Source organism: Rhipicephalus sanguineus, chromosome 9 (genome assembly GCF_013339695.2).
Source record: "Rhipicephalus sanguineus isolate Rsan-2018 chromosome 9, BIME_Rsan_1.4, whole genome shotgun sequence".
In the NCBI taxonomy this organism is placed as follows: domain Eukaryota; kingdom Metazoa; phylum Arthropoda; class Arachnida; order Ixodida; family Ixodidae; genus Rhipicephalus; species Rhipicephalus sanguineus.
Genome location: NC_051184.2, coordinates 26,790,297 through 26,811,715, shown reverse-complemented (window position 1 = coordinate 26,811,715; position 21,419 = coordinate 26,790,297). Strand labels below are relative to the sequence as shown.

At 46.5% G+C, this 21,419-nt stretch overlaps 1 protein-coding gene across 1 annotated transcript; it reads left to right on the top strand.

The window, feature by feature from the left end:
* The first annotated feature begins 539 nt into the window (after positions 1-539).
* On the top strand, positions 540-20,999 carry LOC119404823 (coatomer subunit alpha). The gene is made up of 14 exons (XM_037671496.2): positions 540-908; positions 2,347-2,731; positions 4,078-4,249; positions 5,600-5,757; positions 6,454-6,616; positions 7,123-7,324; positions 10,065-10,204; positions 10,877-11,098; positions 11,862-12,024; positions 14,227-14,373; positions 15,210-15,296; positions 16,102-16,287; positions 17,901-18,165; positions 19,711-20,999. Exons 1-14 carry the CDS (start codon positions 681-683, stop codon positions 20,844-20,846), a joined length of 3,654 nt encoding a protein of 1,217 aa, XP_037527424.1. The 5' UTR covers positions 540-680; the 3' UTR covers positions 20,847-20,999.
* The last annotated feature ends 420 nt before the right edge of the window (positions 21,000-21,419 follow it).

Sequence of the window (21,419 nt, the reverse complement as noted above, 5' to 3'; positions counted from 1 at the left end):
AGACAGACAGACAGACAGACAGACAGACAGATAGATAGATAGATAGATAGATAGATAGATAGATAGATAGATAGATAGATAGATAGATAGATAGATAGACAGATAGATAGATAGATAGATAGATAGATAGATAGATAGATAGATAGATAGATAGATAGATAGATAGATAGATAGATAGATAGATAGATAGATAGATAGATAGATAGATAGATAGATAGATAGATGCTTTCAAAAGAATGCTCATCGTATTAAAATTAACGCAGGACTAGTATGGTCCAGTATAAATGAAGGAAAATATTAGCGTAGAAGTTAGAACTAAGCAGCTGTTTCTTCAAGCATTTGAAGTGGGCGCCATCAGAAAGAGGTCAGCTGACCCAGCAACAATAATGATCGCAAAGCGGCAGTGCAACAAAAATAACAATATAAGTACAATTTGTATTGGGTTAATTGTTTTGTAAAATATTCTGATGTTAACTTAGTGCGAAAGCATAGAATATGTGTCAATTTTTGCACTTCCGGTGGCGCCAGAGTCGTTACTGAAAGCGGAAGTGACAGGTCGGCAGCGGTGTTGGCGTGCCTGTAGATTTTGCCACGACGCCGATGTTAATATTTTCGGGCAAGCAATTTCTCTAAATAAAAGCTGTTTCGTTCGTTATCGTTAGGCCGAGACAAGACACAGAATGCTGACGAAGTTCGAGACCAAGTCGGCCCGCGTCAAGGGCCTTAGCTTTCACCCGAAGAGGCCGTGGATTTTGGCGAGTCTCCACAACGGCGTCATTCAGCTATGGGACTACCGAATGTGCACGCTTCTCGACAAATTTGACGAGCACGACGGTCCCGTGAGGGGCATCTGCTTCCACAACCAACAGCCGCTGTTTGTTTCCGGCGGCGACGACTATCAGATCAAGGTGAGACGACCTAGCGAACCGAACGAGCCGTCCCGACATGAAGCGACACCCAAAGCCGGCCGCTGACGCAATGAACTACGAGTGTCGTATGTTACCGTGCTTATTTCAGAGGAAGAAAACTAGCTGTCACCGAAAATTTACTCCATCGAAGATAACTAACAAGGATTGACTCCCACCACACCGCTGCGCATCAATGATGGGCACTAGTGTGTCATGTCTCGTCGGAGTTGGCTGCTTAGCGACAGTAATCTGTGGTTTAGTTTAAGTAGCTATCTTCGAGATTACTGACCGGCAAAATAACGGACTCTTTTCTTTCAAAAGCTTTCCATGTTCTCACCAAATCGTCACAGCAGCGCGTAGCTGTCTTTCGCATCTAGATGTCCTGTGAATTATCGACAGATGCACGTCGTACGGCTTCTTTCTGGAACGTGCGTAGTCAACGTCTCTGCATACCAGGGTTTTCGCCTGTGTGCTCATAATTGCAGATATACCCCAGTTTACTTTACAGGTACACATCTTCGTCATAGATACCTGGTGCCAGTGCTAGCGCGCTTGCCTGACTCCTTGCATTTTGAATGGGGCCGGTCCCCTTGCGGAAGGGCACGTTTTACATTTGAACGAGGAAATATGCGCCCCCATACAAGGCTTCAGGTTCGTGAGATCTCACTGTGTGCTCTCTGTCAATGAGTGTGCGACTTTAACTCTCTGTCAACGAGTGTGCGTATTGTGGGGTGCTTCTGACAGATGTTCCTTGCAGTACACGGTTATTAAGGTCTGCTAGTTCAACTCGTGATTCGAAGTTTATTAACGTGTAGCCACACTACTGCCGAAGTGTTACAGCTGTTCATGGTATTGTCAAGCAGCTTTCCATAGACAGCGTTTACCGGGACACCTTGATTATCATGTACTTGTGATGGCGAAATAAAGTTGAATTGATAATTGAATTTGAGACTTTAGGGCAGGTTAATGGAGTACTGACACGATTTCGAGGCATCACAGCCTACCACAATGGACTTTATCATGAAGACTTAACATTCTGTGCTGAGTATGCGAATTTTGTGTCCTGCATGAGGCCGAAATCATTGTCATAGACGCCGGACGACAAAACACTCATCTTTGTGTATGTGCTTAACATGCAACTGGCAGCATTTGATGGATACTGCTGCAAGGGCATCATGAATTGCGGTCCCCACGTTACTTAGACCTACGTCAGACTGTGGTAACACGTCACTGTGAAACTGTGAAACCTCGATATCGAAACCAAAAGTGTTTTCTTGTAAGGTAGCGGAATAAAAATATATACATTGCGTTCTGAGGTACCGTGATGCTCATTTTGGGGTTATCAACACCAGTGCTTTTATTTAAAGCCACAATACAAAAATTGCTAAAATTCATGTCAGTGCTCCTTTAACATTACAACTTGTTTTGTCACTCTCAGGTCTGGAACTACAAGCAGCGGCGATGCATGTTCACGCTGCTAGGCCACCTGGACTACATTCGTACGACCACGTTCCACCATGAGTACCCATGGATCCTCAGTTCCTCAGACGACCAGACCATCCGAGTTTGGAACTGGCAGTCACGCACCTGCATCTGCGTGCTCACAGGGCACACTCACTACGTCATGTGCGCCCAGTTCCACCCGTCCGAAGACCTGATGGTCTCGGCCTCGCTCGACCAGACAATCCGTGTCTGGGACCTGGGTGGTTTGAGAAAGAAGAATGTGGCACCTGGACCGGGGGGTCTTGACGACCACCTTAAAAATCCAGGACACACAGACCTGTTTGGAACATCGGATGCTGTCGTGCGACACTTCCTAGACGGTACAGCTTGTCTTGTGACTGTGCACTTGCCGTTTTTCCTTTATTTCGTGGCTGTTCGGGCTTTAGGTAGATTGCACATGACGTCACAGAAGCCAGAGTTCTTCAGTCGTACGAGTTGCGAAACTCCCCATAGGCCCCGTGTATCAAAATGCGCAATTCCCATTGGCTGAAATCGTGGGGGGGTCTGCTGATTGTCGCGTCATCTGTTGACCGAAAAATAAACTAATAAACGCTCGCAACAACGCTAGCACTGCAACGTAATATTTTGTATTGCTCATAATAGATGACGCAACAATCTGCAGGTTCCCGCAGAATCGGTCGTGGGCTTGTCCGGGTTTCTGAACGCAGTTTCGCAAATTTTATATTGAAGAACTCTGGCGGAAGCAGCTTCTTATCGTGCTAGTATCCAAACATGATGGCCACGGTGACTGTACAAAATATCACCGTGCACAGTACATCAATTTGCCTTCAGTGACGGGGCAGGTTTTACAGCAGCTTATCACTGTTGTCGCTCAATCAAGCTTTTTCCTTGCACGACACCTTGACATGCTAGTATTCTAACAGGGCGGCCCATCAATACAGTCTAGCACTTTGTACAATCTGTCGATTTTACCAGCCACATGCTGCTTGTTAGCCCTGTCATGTGCCAACTGAACTTATTCTTGGCCTGCAGATTTCCTGTCTCCTAACTATCGCTCATGCTTTTAGCTGCTGTCTTCGGTGTTTTCTTTCTCTTGATGATATGTAGGCATGTCATCTTTCAATGGATGATTTCACGACATTTCATAAGCATGTCATCTTTCAATAGACTGGTTTCATGACATTTCACCGTGCCACTGATGCCGCTAAGCGGACTGGACGGCAGCTATGGCAAGAATCATCTGATGTTAACACCGTGCCATAAGATTTATAGGCAGGAAGGGGCGGATATAAATGTTCTACTAGAGATGGGTTAAAAAGACCAGCCCTCGTGTTACCTCTGAAGTTCACTGTAAAAAGGGACGGGGGCATTTTCTGTGGCATTTGTCTTAACAATGACCCGTATATGACAGCGGCAAGCCCACTGTGCATTTGCTCTGGTCACGGTTAAGTCTGTCTAATTAAGAACTTCATTGCAGTGACAGTGTCACTGCGTCTACTTGTAAATTTCTTTAGTCGCCATGTTTTGATGGACTACCATGTGACTGGCTAGGATGAATTTCAGTCTTTGGACAACACCAATCATGTGGTCGAGCTGTGTTTACTCTTGTAAAGGGAAGCGACTACTCGCAAAGTTTGAGGTCTGTGCAGTGCTTAAGTTTTCAAAGCTAGCTGACTGACTGAAAGTGGACGCGACTTTGCCCCAGGTCACGAGCGGGGTGTCAACTGGGCCGTTTTCCATCCCACCGCACCCCTTGTGGTGTCGGGTGCTGATGACCGGCAGATCAAGCTCTGGCGTATGAACGATTCCAAGGCCTGGGAAGTGGATACCTGCCGCGGCCACTACTGCAATGTCTCCTGTGTTTTGTTCCACCCAAGGTCAGCACACATCTTTTAAAATTTGACATGTGATGGTTGTTGAACACTAGCACCTTGAACATGACCACTTCAGTCGCCACGTCTCCTTGTGGGCACTCCACATGTATTTAAATTTGCGTATTAGTGATGACTGTGCAGTCTTAAATGTAGAACTGAATGCAAAAATAACGAAAGTCAATGAAAATCGAAAAGCAATATCATTACTCTCCACACCACTTTGGTGTGGAGAGCAATGATATGACTGAATAATTGTAATTATGTTCCTTCTTGGATCAGAAGGCTGTACAATGAATATTCACTGGTGTATCAGCCTCTAACGGATATTTAGGTATCTGTTATTGATTGCATCATATATCAGAGGCACACATCTATAAAATATCTTTATTTTTATATATAAAGACTGGCCTGCAGTGGCCAAAATTATAATGCTACATGTGTGAAAATTTGTTCTGACACAGTTGCAACATGTTATGAACGAAATACCTTGAAAATATATAACGGTGACTGCCTAATAGCACTGCATTATAATGTGGGACTGGATGGCACAGTCTTTACATAACTTTCCTCTGCTTACAGTGCTTAACTTAGTTAATTACATCATACTAATTAACAGCCTCTTTTCTAAGTTGTCAACACTCCAAGCATGTCTGAGAGAGTCCCATAGATATCCGCAAGGTGAATAGGAAAGCTGCCATGTTCAGGAGTGGGTAAGCTGTCACTTACCTGATGGAGCATTTCACTGGCCGAGCTGGAAGAAGTTTTCTTGCTCCGCAGCCATGAAGCTGAATGCCACTGGTCGATCTGGAGCTTATTTGTGCTTTCTGCTGGTCCATTTGGTGTGACCCGCGCCACGACGGAGTGGGTCTCTCCTAGTAGTGAATGATGTCCTGTCCTACTGTACACTAGACTCATTAAATGGAAACTGAAGGGATCAGGAAAATATATGTTGCGTTTAACAGGAGTTCCATTAACTGAGAGGTAAAGAGGGGTGCAGAATTCGATTACAAGACCAGTCATATTTTCCGTTATTTCCGTTTCAGTGATTTTCGTTTGCCGAGAATCTGCTGTATCTGCTCTCATATCGCCTGCAGTGGTCAGCATTGGTTAATGTTGGCTAGTGCTGCCTAAATGAAAGCTCTCGACTAGTGTTCACTAAGGGTTGGCTGTTGTCTGCTAACATTGGGTAATGGTGGCTAATGTCAGCTTTTGTTGCCCAAATTATGGCTAATATTGGCTAGCACTATCATATGTTGGTTAAATGACATGATTCCAAATAGTGCTTGTGTTCTCCCCAGTTGGGAATTTCTGCTTAAACTTTTTTTTTCTTTTTTTCACCTGATCAATTTTCAGGCAGGAGCTGATCCTCAGCAACTCAGAGGACAAGAGCATCCGGGTGTGGGACATGTCCAAGCGCACTTGCCTGCACACTTTCCGGCGCGAGCACGACCGTTTCTGGATCCTGGCTAGCCACCCGAGCCTTAACCTCTTTGCGGCAGGACACGATTCGGGTGCGTTACCTGGAATTTTGCATGTCATTACTGGTGCAGATTGGCTGGTCAAAAGGCAGCGCAGGTCTTTCTTTTTGAAATGCACTGAAATATTGCCACTGCTAGAAGAGTACTGTACAACAGTGCATGTTACAGCGTTACGAGAAGGCTAATTTTGTTGTTGGTAAAAAAAAAGTGTATTGTTTGAGGCTTGAACTTAAGACCATGCCTTTGCGGGGCAATCACTCCTTCCATCTGAGCAAACCAGAATACTCGAGTACATTGACGTGAGGCTGAAACTATGAACTAGCGCTATATGGAGGACCTGTCATGGTACATTGTGGCTATAGCATTGTAACATTGAACCCTTTTATAAGATGCACTCAGGTAAGAGACAGTTGCATATAAGACACATCAGTGTGCCTACATAGAAAAAGGGGTTGATCAGAAAATGGCACCGTGGTGCCCTGCTTATAAGAGACACCTCACATAAGGGACAGGAACTGCACCCTGGTGCATATCTCTTATAAATGGTTTCAACTGTACTGCTAAGCACAAGGACGTAGGAATGACTCCTGGCTACGACGGCTGCATTTTAGTGGCGGTAAAAATTGATTTGTAGTCTCCGCACTACGGTGTGCCTCATAATGGTATCTCAGTTTTGAAACATAGAATACCACAATTTCTTTTAATTTTGCACTCCTCCTCAATCCGCAGGTATGATCCTGTTCAAGCTCGAGCGTGAGCGCCCTGCATTTGCCCTGCACGGCAACCTGCTGTATTACTGCAAGGACCGTTTCCTTCGACGCCTGGACCTCACCACCTCCAAAGACGTGGCCTATTTGCAGTTCCGGGGCGGTAGCCGTAGCCCTGTTTTCAGGTGCGTATCTGTGTGCTACATTTAATTCACCTTTATTGTCAGCCTTTTGGCTACAGCCAACGACCTGCGTTTTAGGTGCCTGATCTTTCGAATTTGCCTGATAATGTGGGCACTGTAGTGGCACCGCCGCGTGCCACACAGAACCACTGTACAAAGGCATCTGAAATTTCGGATGCTAAAGCCATTTGTCATCCGATTTTTTTACTTCATGCCGCAATTACAGGTCTGAAATGGCATTCATCGAAGCAGCCATTGTTGCCATGTTGATTATCTCGTAACCACATCAACTCCAATCTGCTTGCAGCTGTAACTGTTCCCGAAAGTCACTTTTGCCGCCACACAGATAGATTTTTTTGACTCACATTGGAATCTTAATTACATTGGTCTAATTTTTTACTCAAATCAGGCAATTTAGGGAAATTCATTCACTGAGATGTATAAAGGCAATAGCAGGTAAGCATTATTGTTATTATTATTTTCAATTTATTATTTCTCTATTGGTGCAGCATGTCGTACAATCCAGCGGAGAACGCCGTTCTGCTGAACACGCGCACTGCGAACCCAGATAACAGCACGTACGACCTGTGCATGGTTCCGAAAGACTACGACCCACAGAATCCAGACATGGTCGAGGGCAAGCGATCCACCGGCCTCACTGCTGTCTGGGTGGCACGCAACCGTTTTGCCGTGCTCGATCGCACCCACAATGTAAGTGCACCTTTCTGATGGCCACGGGTTTGAATCCCGGCCGCACTTAGATGGAAGCGAAATGCTAGAGGCCAGTGTACTTAAATTTAGGTGCGCATTGAAGAACGCTAGGTGGTCAGTTTCCAGAGCCCCCCTCTAAGGCGTCCCTCTTACTCATATCCTGGTTTTGGGATGTAAAACCCCAGCGATTATTATTATTAATCTTTCTGATGAATTACATTTCCTGTGTGCTGGATTGGCTCAAATTTACCTTCAGCATGCGTTGTATGTTTTGTTTATCTCGGTAGAGCTGTAGCCATCACTTACCTCACTGTTCACTATGGCATTATTCAAATTATCCTTCTCGAAACTGTGTGCTTGAAATGCATTCCTGCTGGGGTAAGCTCATTGTCTGTGACATTCCGGGTACATTTTATTTTAAAAATACATTAACAAATACCTAGTGATAGTATTCTTGTAACATTATATGTGAGAGAGTGACATCATTAGATGCTGGGACACTAGAAGACCACATGACCACCTGGAAGGTTGGTGAAGATTTTAACCCTTTCACTATCGGATGTTTTTGACCGTGACACACCCCTATTGTTGGCTTGGTTTCGGGAATATCAGGGAATCTTGAAACGCAAAGAAATTGCACGTTGTGAAGTCAAGATGACAGATAGGGATGGAAAGGAGATACAACAACCTTGTTTGCTGCTGATAGCAGCAAGTGAGGCCGCGGAGATCGAGCGAAAGCAGTGATTGAGTCATGTTTCTGTCTATTGGAGAGGCAACGGCGCGCGTCCCTGAACGTGACGCGCTGTAGCAGACAAACCTACGCAATAAAAAAAAAAAACATGGCTGATCCCTCCGTCATAGGAATCGGTATAACACGAAAGTGAAACGTGTCTTCACAGAAGTAGTGCTTATTGTGTAATGATATATGAGAGCTTGTACAATGTCTATTCGTGTTTAGCAGCTATAGCACCGTTTGCCGTGGATGCACCCATGTTGACAGCATGTCTGTATCGCTACGACTAATGCCCATGATCATGATTAAACTGTTGTGGTAGCCGACGGTGTGAACATATATTTGGACAAAGCGAATCGTGAATCCCGCGTAAGGATGATATCAACAAGCTCATAATCAACACTGGTACCCGGTATGCACTTCTTCAAAGCGTCGTCAATTAAGGAGAGAAACGGCACGGTGTGCGCTTTCTAGTAATGGGTAGCCGACGCCTGTGCTCATGCATACATAACACGCACTGAGCTTCAGCAACACGGGAGGTAGAGGTTCGTAGCCTTAGCCGCAAACGCGTGCGTCCCGCTGGCCTCTGTCTTGCAGGCGCTGCTCTCGCTCCACAAAGGCACGACATTCGCCCGTCGAAATCGCGTCCTTTCTGCAACGCATATTGCAGCAGTTTTGTTAGTCGGTGCTCTCGCAATTGAAGCAGTCGGCGGCGGAGAAATCCTGTTGGTGCACGTGGAAGATGCACTACTCCGATGAGCCGACGCACGCTAACACGAAGCCAAAGGCAAAGAACGTAACTGCGTCAAGGGTGCCTCGGCGACGCCAGCGCGGCCACTCTACCGCTCTGGTATCGAGACGCTTTAACCATGACCTCAGACATCGCGGGCAATCTCGGAGTAAGCGCTAGTAAGTGTCGATCGTGAAGTATTACTTCTTTTCACCTCTCACAGACGGCGGCACCACCCCGCTCCGCCCTCTGCGAAAGAGAATGTGTGAAAGATATAAGGCACGTTCGCGCCGTGTCGTGCATCTCCCGCGATGGCTTAGTGGGTAGCGCGTCGGGCGCTTGCCGTCGCGGCCGCGACGTCGTGGGTTCGATTCCCAGCGGGGTATCTTTTTCTTGGTTTTTTTCTTTCTCACCTGTTGGTGTCCATTTTATCAACGTCATATCCGTGACGGATGTACTTGGTGGACCCCGGCATAAAACACTTTCATGTTAAAAAAAGAAAGAAAAAGAACCCCGGAAAACCTGCAGCAGATGGCAGACCAACACTTGCACCCGCAATCATGCGCGTCGCATGGTCGCTCAGCCCGAGAGAGTAGCGCGTGCAGAGTGACCATGCCCTCCAGTAAAGAAGTGTGGGCATGGTCGCTCCGTACCCTTCAATACATGTACCAACATAGCGAGGGGTGAAAATATATGCTTCTAGAAAGACCGCACAGATGACGTAACCAGTAGAATCACGCCAAACACGCCAGCTTTGCTCTTCGGCGCGAATTTTTGAATGCACAATGGAGAACATACCGGTATGTCAGTGACGCTGTGAGGGGGAAACGCGAAAACGGTACTGGTACGTCAGTGACAGCGAAAGGGTTAATGTCGTCATTGGTCAGCGGAGCTTTCTATTTCTGTTTGTTTGCATTAAACTACAATGCTCCTAGATGGTGTACCAGGGAGCTCACAATGCAAGCTTTCCAGGAATTCTAGTAAGTCCTTTCCATCTCTTTCAAATAAACATATGGTATAAAACACATAGATGTTAACAATAAATTTTAGTTGGTACATCAACACTCGTCCCGTTCCCCTTTGTCTCATCTTCAATGTTTCGTGATGTCAAAAACAGAAATGTTTATTTAAAGCATGAACCATTGTTACGAACTCCTCTGGAATGCTGTGTTGTCTAAAGTATATGATTTGCGCCAGGTGATGTGGATTAAAAGAGGAAATCCACAGCTGGGACATTTTGTAACATGTACTTTGCATGGTTACCATTGTGCTTTCAGATTGTCATCAAAAACATGAAGAACGAGGTCAGCAAGAAAGTGCAGACACCCAGCTGTGATGAGATCTTCTATGCTGGCACAGGCATGCTTCTGCTGCGCGATTCTGACAGCTTGATGCTGTTTGATGTGACTCAGGGAAGGTGAGTGTGTGTGTGTGCTTCATTTAATGTGCCCTTGAGCTGAAAGATTTAATAGGAAAAGATTGTTGTAGTGTTTACATTTTTAACCAACACTCGGGAGACTAAAATGTGAAGATACTATTCGATTCTGTTTCTGTTCCAGTTCACCTGGCGTCTAATTTATCTGGCTGTTGATGCTAGCATGAACAGGGACCCACATCAATTTCTGAAAAGGCCAATGAAACGCTGTTCCGGTTTACAGGACTTCCCCTTTGTTTTGGCATAATTAGCATTGCCTACTCTGAGATGTTTTCATTATCTTTCTGGTTGATACGAGTCGAGGAGAGCCTAGGAATGGAGATGGTCTTAGTTGTGACATGCTTGCATGCGGAAGGTGGAACGTCAGGGGATTGAGGTTTCACCTGCTTTTCTGATTGGTCCACTTCCCCTCACTTATCTTGCAATGGCTTACAAAGATGGCAGTGGCTCTCGACGGGGTGTTGCATATTTTTCATGTAACGAGGACCTTGGACTAATGTGTCCCATACATTGCCCCCCTCTACTCTTATGTACTTTGACGTAGTGCCTGGCAATGAGTCCTTGATGGTAGAATAAATTATGACGATGTTTCGAAACCTAGCGGTTTCTGTGAGACGAGTGCATGGCGTGATTCTTTCCCGTTCACGATTGCAGGCAGCGTGCCTCTGTCAAGGCCAAGGCAAAGTATGTGGTGTGGAGTTCAGACATGAGCCACGTTGCCCTCCTGGCCAAGCACACCCTGACCATCTGCAACCGCAACCTGGAGGTGCTCTGCAGCGTTCAGGAGAGCACTCGTGTCAAGAGCGGGGCATGGGACGACTCGGGTGTTTTCGTCTACACCACGTCCAACCACATCAAATACAGTCTGACCAACGGGTGAGCGCCGACACTGTCTCTTTAGTCGTGATTGCGAAGGAGCGAAAGGATAATGTCCGAGGGATACTGAAAGGAAATGCTAAACTATTCTGGAGGGGTAATGTATGCTATAAAAACTGCATCGTTAATTTTGCAGTAGCATTCTGATAATTGCAACAGAAATTGAAGGTAAATGTTCGAGCTTTTGAATTTTTCACTCAAACCTTATGTTTCTTTTTGCAGATTATGGCCATTTTAGCTTAGTAGATGCCTTTGACTCTTTTGGAATGCTCGTATAGTCATTTTGTTGTCAATAAAAACTAAGCCTAAACAGACACCATTGAGATGCGTGATGTCACTGCAAACTGATGTGTGCGAATGTGAAACCAGTATCAGCTTTTTTTTTTTTTTTTACATCACTTTTATCATACCAAACATCCTCTCAAGGGTAGAGTGGTTTTTTGGAAATGTTGTTTTGGAGCTAGGAGAGCTCAGCTTATATTTCTTCAGCATCCTTTTTAGAGCAAAAGGCATAAAAAGAAGCAATCAGAAGTATTCGGCAAGTCCACCAACGAAGAGCTCGTGTCCGCGGTGATGCTGCTGAGGCACAGGCCGTTCTTTACTAAACTGGATTTGCTGATGCCTCATTCTGTCTATCGATTGTCGACCGCTCGACTGCTATTTGTGCCTCGGTCTTGCTTGAATGAAAGTCGCCCAGGAAGTAGTCAACTTTCTGTGCGAAGTGCACAGTAGCAGTCACGTGTTCTGTTGTGTTGGCCCGCAGTGACCACGGCATAATCCGCACCCTGGACTTGCCCATCTACATAACCCGTGTGAAGGACTCGAGTGTGTACTGCCTGGACCGCGAGTGCCGGCCCCGTGTCCTGGGCATCGACCCCACTGAGTATCGGTTCAAGCTTGCTCTGGTCAACCGAAAGTATGATGAGGTGAGTGTCTTTTAACAGCAAAGCTATTTAAACCAAGCGTTAGTCCATTCGTCATGGACAAATCAAACCTCATGGAGCAATGACATCACCTCGTATTGCCGAGCAACCCCTTGGCGCATCTGCGCATAGCTTTGCGCTCGCTCTGCTATCTTGCTATCTAGCCCTTGCATGGCATGGCCGGCTCCTTGGCTGAAAAAGGCTGGGCATAGATTGCGCTAGTGGTGCAAGGCTAGAGACACAGCAGAGCTGATGGGCACCTAGCTGGTCCTGGCTCGAAGCTGAGCACTACTGGCTTCCACCCGGCAACGCTGCACTCGTCTGTAATGCAGGGGCATCTGTCGAGACTGAAGGCTGGCTTAGAGTGATAAAGCCTCGCAACACTTGGCAACACTTAGCAAAAACTTAGCAATGTCTAGCGAAACTTAGTAAAGCTTAGCACGACCTCGCAACACATAGCAAAACTTGGCAACGTCTATGAAAACTCAACAAAAACTTCGCAATGCCCAGCAACACTTAGCATAACCTCGCAATACTTAGCAAAACTTCAAAAAGCCAGGGCCAGCTAGGTGCCGACGAGCTTTGCTGTCTCTCTACTCTAGCCTTGAGCCACTAGTGCAAGCTATGCCCAGCTTTCTTTGCACCTGACATTGTGGTTTAAACAAAGTTGGATAATGCACATCAACGGGCTGGTCGGTTTAGATTGACGAGACACTGAGCTGCGCAACTGTAACAGGTACAAGGGAATAGTAATGAACAACACACAGTGATATCAGGGTGTCGTTTATTGCTTTTCTCTGTCCCTTTTCCATTTGCATTACCCAATCTATCATAAGCATAAACAGAATAAATCTCCAATGTCAAAATGTTGCTTGTTGACCGAAGATGGCGAGACCTTTGGAGTTGTGAAGTTGACACAGCTGAAGTTAACTCCTGCTCAATTGGATGCTATAAATTTTGTGTGTGCGCTTTTAATACTATTTTGTTGCCTGCCAACAGCTGCGAGGCCTTAGCAACAGGTTGCTGGCGCTTACGATAATGCGAGCACAACAAAACATAAGTACAGAACAGCATTTCAGGTGTTGTAGGGTTAATCTGTGCATTGCTTTGGGATGTTTAAATCCTAAATTCGATTCAACATAGACCCCCGGAGCTCTGTGTTGCAAAGACTGTACAATTTTTTTCTTTCGTTTTTCAAAAATTTCGGGAGGCAATCAGGTAAGGTGTTACATAGGGAAGAACTGGTAAACATAATTAGTAAACAACACCATGTAGATCAGTAAAAAATGTTAAGATTCGTGGTTCAGTTTTCAAGAAGAACAAAGAAGAGTGTGTGCCAATCTACATGCCTAGTCAGTTAAAGGGGCCCTGCATCACTTTTTCGGGATGGTCAGAAAACGCTGCTGGTTGGTATTCGGGTCTCCTGAGAACACGCAAGCCTAACATTAGAGTGCAGCACGCTTCCTGGAATTTACAATTCTCAAAGTCAGCTAGAGTTCGTTCCCTCATCCCTCGACAAATGATGCCATAAACCCAAAGTCCACAGCCATTGGCTGATTTGAGCATCGTGAGCTGCACAGTTACCACGGCCGCTGCGGGATGCCGCCTCGTGACCCCTCACGTGCTCATGATCACACTGAAAGTAAGCCGTGCGTTAGAAGAAAAACAAAAAAGAAAAAGTGCTCAAGGTCATGACGTGCGCTGACGAAGAGACACACCTTCTTGCCCATTGTCATCCCCCTCCCTGCATAGCTTTCAGCGCACTCGCTAGTACGAAAGGAGAGAGAAACCGCTTCAAGCAAGCAACAAATCCCTGTAACTCCCCTCGTGCTTGACAGCTTTTAAAAATTTTTGCAGCAGTCGATTTGTGAGGCAAGGAGCTCTTTTAATGATGTCATTCGACAATTGCTTGGATAGGTGTTGCAGGGCCCCTTCAAGAAAGTATTTAAACGTGTATAACATCACTCAAAGAAAACCAACAAGGATAAGTTAAGTCAGTCAGTGTGCTCAGTGTGCAGCAGCTGGTGGAACATGTATATGTTAGTATCAGTAGTTACATGGGATAAAAAGTTGTTCCAGTCGATTAATAGTGCACGGTATGGAAGAACTTGCGAAACGATGGGAGTTTTATGCCAGGCACCTGACTTGGTATGAATGATTGCGGCTTAGAAATATAGCTGAACAGTTCCGCCGCTCTGCCAACAGGTTCTGCACATGGTGCGAAATGCCAAGCTGGTGGGCCAGTCCATCATAGCCTACCTGCAGAAGAAGGGCTACCCTGAGGTGGCACTGCACTTCGTCAAGGACGAGAAGACACGCTTTGCCCTTGCACTGGAATGCGGAAACATCGAGGTGAGCATGAGTGGCAGTCCAGCCGTGCAGCTAGGCATGTGCGAATATTCGGGCGTTTTGAATATTATAACAAATATTATAGTATTAGAATTCCCTTCAACACGAATTTAAGATTTCTGAAATTTCGAGGTATTCAACACGAACTAGTGGATGTGTATTTTACCGCATCTAACCCACCTGGAAAGGTAGTTTCACTGCAGCAAGGGGCTGCTATGCTATGAAGCTGCCTACTCAGAGCGAATCTGCACTGACTTGAAGCCACACTTCAAAGTTGTGTGCATATCATTTGCACCCCCAATAAAGTTAAAATTACAGTAAAATAAATTACAATACAATCATAATAATGGAGAGTTAAAGGCACTTGCTGCATTCGGGTATTGCGTCCTTCGTGATTCTTGCCGTTCACGAAATGTCGGCTACACTGAACTGAGATTGCCAAGCTTGATCCGGGGTCAGTTGCTATTGGTGTTCTAACCACAGTGTGGCCTGTCATCATATAACTACACCGTATGTGTGTAGCATAACTATGGCTAACATAACTTGACCGTGGCAACATTGACCACAGTTATGGTCACCCGGTTAACAGTGGTATTATTATTCTTAAAGGTAATGTTCCTGATAATTGTGATAATTCAGCCTCACTGAGGCAGTGATCTGTCACTTTAGTTGGAGCCAAGGTTTTGCTTCTATTGTGCCTTTAGGCCCTTGATTTTGAAACTGTCACTGTACATGCAAAGCAGTGAGCGAAATGATTATGGCATGGATTTTATTCATGCAAGCATGCTAGCACGCATCTATTTCAGAATTCAGGAGTTTCGTATGTTCCGTTCTTCTAGGTTGCGTTGGAAGCAGCTCGCACCCTTGACGACAAGAAATGCTGGGAAAAGCTGGGCGAAGCGGCTCTGATGCAGGGAAATCACCAGGTAATGGAGGGGCTCGAAACGAAAGCATAGCTGTTCCTTTCTGTACCTGCACGAATAATTCATTCATTGTGATTGGGGACGTTGCACATTACACATTCTGTGTACAGTTACATCATGTAGTACTGTTGTTTCCAATTTAGTGGCTTGTTGGCGATTTGGGCACACTTTCAGCACCATTCTTCAACTTTGACGTGCACTTCATTAATGAAAACTTGATCTTGTAGAGAAGGTTTTTGAACTGTTTCAAACCTCTTTTTTCGTTAAAATTGCTGCATACCAGAGCTTTGGTTTCCTTGAATCATGGGTGCATGTTTTCTTAGTAACAAAACTGCATTATGTACAGTACTCGATTAGTAATGTTCTACACTTATTAAAGGTATCTGAATCTCAGCCTTCCATAAATGTCTTACTTTTCGTTAGCGTTACCTGAGCTTATTTTTTATAGTGTGTTCTGGCGAGATCTGACTCCCCATTCTCCTAATATGATGGCCAAAACAACACATGTGCTATAATAGAGGACTGTGACATGCTTAATACTGTGCATGACGAAGTCCTGTACTACTATGTGCAGGCAGTGATGAGGCTAGGGTGATTAGTTAAACCTCTATGACTAGTGCATTAAAACCCCTCATAAATGTGATTAGTATGCACTAAACACCTCAATGTATACATTTGTATGCTAATTATCATATTTTTTTAAGTGCCCTTAAAATTGAGCGTGCTGTACTTGTCACTAATGTGCAACCAATGAGTTGCCCCTTCTTGAATGTCGCGTTTCAACCTGCATCCCTTGTTGGTGCCTCAGGTGGTGGAGATGGCATACCAACGCACCAAGAATTTCGACAAGCTGTCGTTCCTCTACCTGATCACGGGCAACCTGGAGAAGCTTCGCAAGATGCTCAAGATTGCGGAGATACGAAAGGACACGAGCGGGCAGTTCACCAACGCCCTGTACCTCGGCGACGTGCAGGAGCGCATCAAGATTCTCAAGGTGGGTATTTGCTGTTGATTCCTTCATTGCTTCATCGACTCCGAGTTCAGGTTCTCTGAAGCAGGGAAGAAAAAAACCGCTGTCTTCCTTCTGAATTTCATCCATTATCCGTAACATGCGAGCTGCCATTGTCAACGTTATCATCATTTACCATATTTACTCAAATCTAGGCCGCCCTCGATTGCAGGCCGACCCCTGAAATTCGCAAGGCCAGAAAAAAAAAAAAACTTTATCGGTCAAATTAATGCAGGCCATCGCTTTTGAAGCAGAGTTGGTGCAGGTGTTTCGCGAGCACCTGTTTAAGGCATGACTACACTGCACGATCGCTTCCAGAAAACTGAACAAGTCCGTGCTCGCACCTCTGCCACCTCCGCGTCACCCAACAGGAGGAGAGAGGGTGTCAAAGTGCGTGGCAATCACCGGCGCCTTAATCACGTGACCCGATCCACCTTTGCCGGCGTGAAATCTCGCTGGTTCGACGACCCTCGCTGCATAAACGTGGGACTGCAAGATTTCGGAACAATGGACAGTACGAAGCAGACGACGTGGTCGGCCTGAGTAGCCACGGGGACCACCACTCTGCCGTTGAGCCTGAGTGACCTTGTCACCATGCAGCTACCTTAGGATGTTGCGAAAATGAGCCTCGGATGCGCATGAAGAGCTGTCTGCATACGGTAGCCTGAGATCGGTGCATGGTGAGCCACCATGCTCAAGTGCGGCCGGGCCTTTAGGTAGGTGGCGGCTGCGGTCAAATCATGGTACTCGAATCTAAGCCGAACCCTTTCGCACATCGTTTTTTCGAAAAAAACATCGCCTTAGATTTGAGTAAATACAATAGATTCAGATGCTTTATTTTTCTTCGATGTACACAAAAAAAAGGTGCAGAAGCTGAATGCATAGCAATGCCTTACATAGGCATCTGTAGCTATCATGCGAAAAAATGGTGTTTCAATTGCATAGATCATTTCGCAGCATGACCTCGTAAACATGAGATTTTCTGAAACTGCGTTGCATGCGCTGTATTGGCCTTGCCATACTGCTAATATGCAGCCATCGCCACCATAGTTGCTGCCCTCAAACTATTGTTGTCATTGTTTTCCTTTGACCAGCTGTCCATGTTCTTCAGCATTGCTTTCAATTTTCCTTCAAGTTTTCCCCTATAAGGGAGCTGTTCTCGAACTGTCCATTTCGGCTGCCGCTGATTGGCCAGAGCTCAATGAGCAGCGCGCCCCCTGTTTCAGGTTATTCTTCCGCAATGTCATCTGACGTGACGGTGCTTCCACAACTCTCTACATAAGTGAGAGGAATGAAAGGCGCTTCAGTGCAGTGAACGCAGCTTCCCAAGATTTGCTTTTGGCCACGAAAATCTTGGAGGCCCTGCATTAACTCTTATTCCGTGATCATGTTAGCTGTCGAACTAGGTTTAATGTGGCCTCCCGTTTAACGAACTTGCACGATCATGTTATGGCTTGCCGCTTTTTGCAGCAACTGAACGCACTCGGATGAGGTCAAGCTGAAGAAGACATGTTGATCAAATTAACAGTTCTAGGATAGCTGCCCTAGTCTTTCTTTCTTTCTGTCAATTGTGAGCTTTCGATATTGTTGCCCTGCAGAATTGTGGACAGACCTCCTTGGCCTATTTGTGTGCCCGCACTCACGGACTCACGGAAGAGGCCGAGGCTCTCGCTCCGCTGGTTCCAAACGCGGAGTCACACAGCGCCCCGGATCCCAACGCCCCTCTCCTCACGCCTCCCGTGCCGATCCAGCCGTGCGACGAGAACTGGCCCCTGTTGAGCGTCACCCGAGGCTTCTTTGACAGTGCAGCTACCACAAAGAAAACTGCCATGGCTGCAGCAGACGTGGAAGTGGACGCTGAAGGTAAATCTGCGGGTCATGTGGTGCAGAACAAAGCATCTTTGTGTAGCCTTGCCGGGATTCCACTTACTGTGAGTGTAACTTGGGAAGGCATCAAAATTTGGAAATGGACTACAGTAGACTGTCATTAAACAACAATCTCTTAAACGGAGTTGCTGCTTAATTTGAACAACTAACTCTAATATGATTGGTACAGTAGAACCCCGCTGATACGTTTTTGAAGGGACCGTAGGAAATAAACGTAAGAGACGGGAAACGTAAGAGCCGAAAAACAGGAAAAACGGCAAAATATTTAGTGGTACAGAATTTTTTTTCAATTCTTACGAGCAGCACGAAAATTGGCGCGCTCAGCCGCGATCTAGTCTATGGATAGAAACGCGGAGCTTAGGACGGCCTTATCCACAGAAATGTAATCAACGTATGTGATTTTTTTAACACCAACAGCTGTAAGCATGAAAAAACTAAGCACACGCAATCACGACCGGCGCGGCGAGTCCGACCGCGAACCGCACGCACGACCATGCGAGCTTCAACCAGCTCGAACTCCTCCCCCCGTTCTCCGACAAATAACGATGATGATGAGTCTACGCCAACGCGATGGCAGAAGTGAATGCCAATCTCGAAGGCCTTGCTTTCGCAAGCAATTACGTCATACACGCCATGTTTGTGCAATGCAAATCTCAGAGGCTATGCTTTTGTCAATAGTAAATGCCAATCTCAAAGGCCTTGCTTTCGCGAGCAGTTACGTCATAGACGCCATCTTTGCAATTTGAATCTCGAAGGCCATGCTTTTGTTTGCATCAATTGAAAGATTCTGTTGCTTGCGCCTCTCATGCGGCTAATACTACGGTCAAACGAGGCCAAGCTGCGTGAAAATGCGCCATGGCCGCTCTCTTTGGTAGTCACTCGGTCGGCTCCGGGCGCACTTCGCGACGTATCATACGGGAACGGTCCGACAGTTACGACGTAACAGCGGGGTTCCCAATACATTGTATCCTATGGGAGCTATGCCGGGACCGGCGGAAAACGACGTAAGAGCCGGGAAAACGCAGCAGTGAGGAACGTAACAGCGGGGTTCTACTGTATTTGAATTCCACACCTCTATTCATCTCTGTAAATGGCACTACAGTTAAACGGAACATATTTTCCTGGCCCCTTCAGGTTCCGTTTAGTGAGAGTCTACTGTATTTCATTGTGGCGAGATTCAACTTCCGCACCGTATATGCCAGGAACAAGTGTGAGATTCTAAATATGGTCAGAGGTGCTTTCAAGGATGTTCGACAATATGTTGTCACAATGTGACAACAGTATACATAATTGAAGTCCAGCTAGTGACTGATGGATCATTGAATGCCTGTATTTTGTTGGTACCAAAAACGAGTTTGTTATTTTTACAACTGTACTGTTGTTTCTCCTGTCAAATTTCTTTCCATGTACCCTGAAGTTCCCGACTCACTTTTATGTGCAACACTACTTCATTATTTAATAAAAATTCCATTTCACATGTGTGAAGTAGTGCTGACGTAATTTCCTTTTGTGATTGGTTAGGATGGGGTGATGATGCTGAACTTGCTCTGGATGAGGAAGGCGCAGCGGGCGAAAAGGAGCCCCTTGAAGCTGGCGAAGCTGGAGAAGGTGGATGGGATGTGGACGAAGACATTGAGCTACCGCCCGAGCTCGCTGAAGCGACTGGACCCACCCCTGGTGCTGGGGACGAGGGCTATTTCGTGGCCCCGACCAAGGGCGTCTCCCAAAGCCAGCAGTGGGTCAACAACTCCAAGCTTGCCGTCGACCACGTCTTGGCCGGGTCATTCGAATCGGCCTTCCGCCTGCTCCACGACCAAGTTGGTGCGGTCGTCTTCGAGCCCCTGCGGCCGCTCTTCATGGCGACCTTCGCGCGTTCCCGCACGGCATTCCAGGGCTTGCCCGAGCTGCCCTGTCTATACGGACACCCCCTCCGGAACTGGAGGGACGCCAGTTCCGCCAAGAGCGGGCTCCCAGCTGTAGGCTGCAAGCTGTCGGACCTGCTTGACCGTCTGCAGGTGTGCTACCAGCTGACCACTTCCGGAAAGTTCTCCGAGGCCGTCGAGAAGTTCCGGGCCCTTCTTCTGTCCGTACTTCTCCTCGCTGTCGACACGAGACAGGAGATGGCGGAGGCCCAGCAGCTCATAGAGGTGTGCCGCGAGTACATCCTGGGTCTCTCCCTGGAGACGGAACGGAAGGCGCTTCCCAAGGAGACGTTGGAACAGCAGAAGCGGGCCTGCGAGATGGCAGCGTACTTCACGCATTGCAACTTGCAGCCGGTCCACCAGATCCTGACCCTCCGCACTGCACTCAACCTGTTCTTCAAGCTGAAAAACTACAAAACGGCAGGGTCCTTCGGCAGGCGGCTTCTGGAACTGGGACCGCGTCCCGACGTGGCCTCGCAGACCAGAAAGATCCTTCAAGCTTGCGACAAGACGCCAACAGATGCGCACGAGCTGCGGTACGACGAGCACAACCCGTTTGCACTGTGCGGCAAGAGCTACATTCCCATCTACAGAGGAAAGCCGGAAGCGAAGTGTCCGTTGTGCGGAGCCAGCTACCTTCCAGAGTTCAAAGGCTCCGTGTGCGGTGTGTGTTCCGTGGCCGAGGTTGGCAAGGATACCATCGGCTTGCGCATCAGTGCTCTGCAGTTCCGTTGAGCTCATGTTGGAATTCTTGTGGAGTTGGGACCTTTGTATAGCTACTGGCAGTGAATTTATTTTATTTGTGAGAGACGCTTATATATTTTTTTCTCCTCTTTTCTTGCTGCTCTCCATTCCAGTGAATAAAACACAGCTGCTGTGAGAACAAGAGCTTGTGTCATTGTCCATTTTGCTTATTTAGGTCTAAGCGTAGGTTTCAATAGAGTAATTCTTTGAGAAGTTAGACAGCACACGATACTTATGCCCTAAATATACTACTCAAGAGTTCCTACTTCAGTCACTGCAGAGAATAACGCATTGGAGCTGCTTTGCATGGCAATGACTTGTTTGCAAGTGAACATTGGTACTGACATGCAAAAACATCTTGATTTGGGTTTGTTGGCCTGAAGCACAGATGCTTTGTCACAGTCGTATACATATGTTGTCTCTGCTCTGCGGAGTTATTTGAACTTGACACTGATAAATTTAATGCTACTAGCCATTTCAAGTCCTTGATGAAGTCTAAATGACTAAGTACAGCATCCTGTCTCCATAGCATTACCATATCGTTGCAAATCCTGGAATAAAGGC

Bases quoted from the DNA above. Each gene is read 5' to 3' on its own strand.
- LOC119404823 (XM_037671496.2), top strand. From the start codon at position 681: ATGCTGACGAAGTTCGAGACCAAGTCGGCCCGCGTCAAGGGCCTTAGC. The intron at 6,617-7,122 runs GTGCGTATCTGT...CTATTGGTGCAG, and splicing joins AGCCGTAGCCCTGTTTTCAG to CATGTCGTACAATCCAGCGG. The intron at 16,288-17,900 runs GTGGGTATTTGC...GTTGCCCTGCAG, and splicing joins AGCGCATCAAGATTCTCAAG to AATTGTGGACAGACCTCCTT.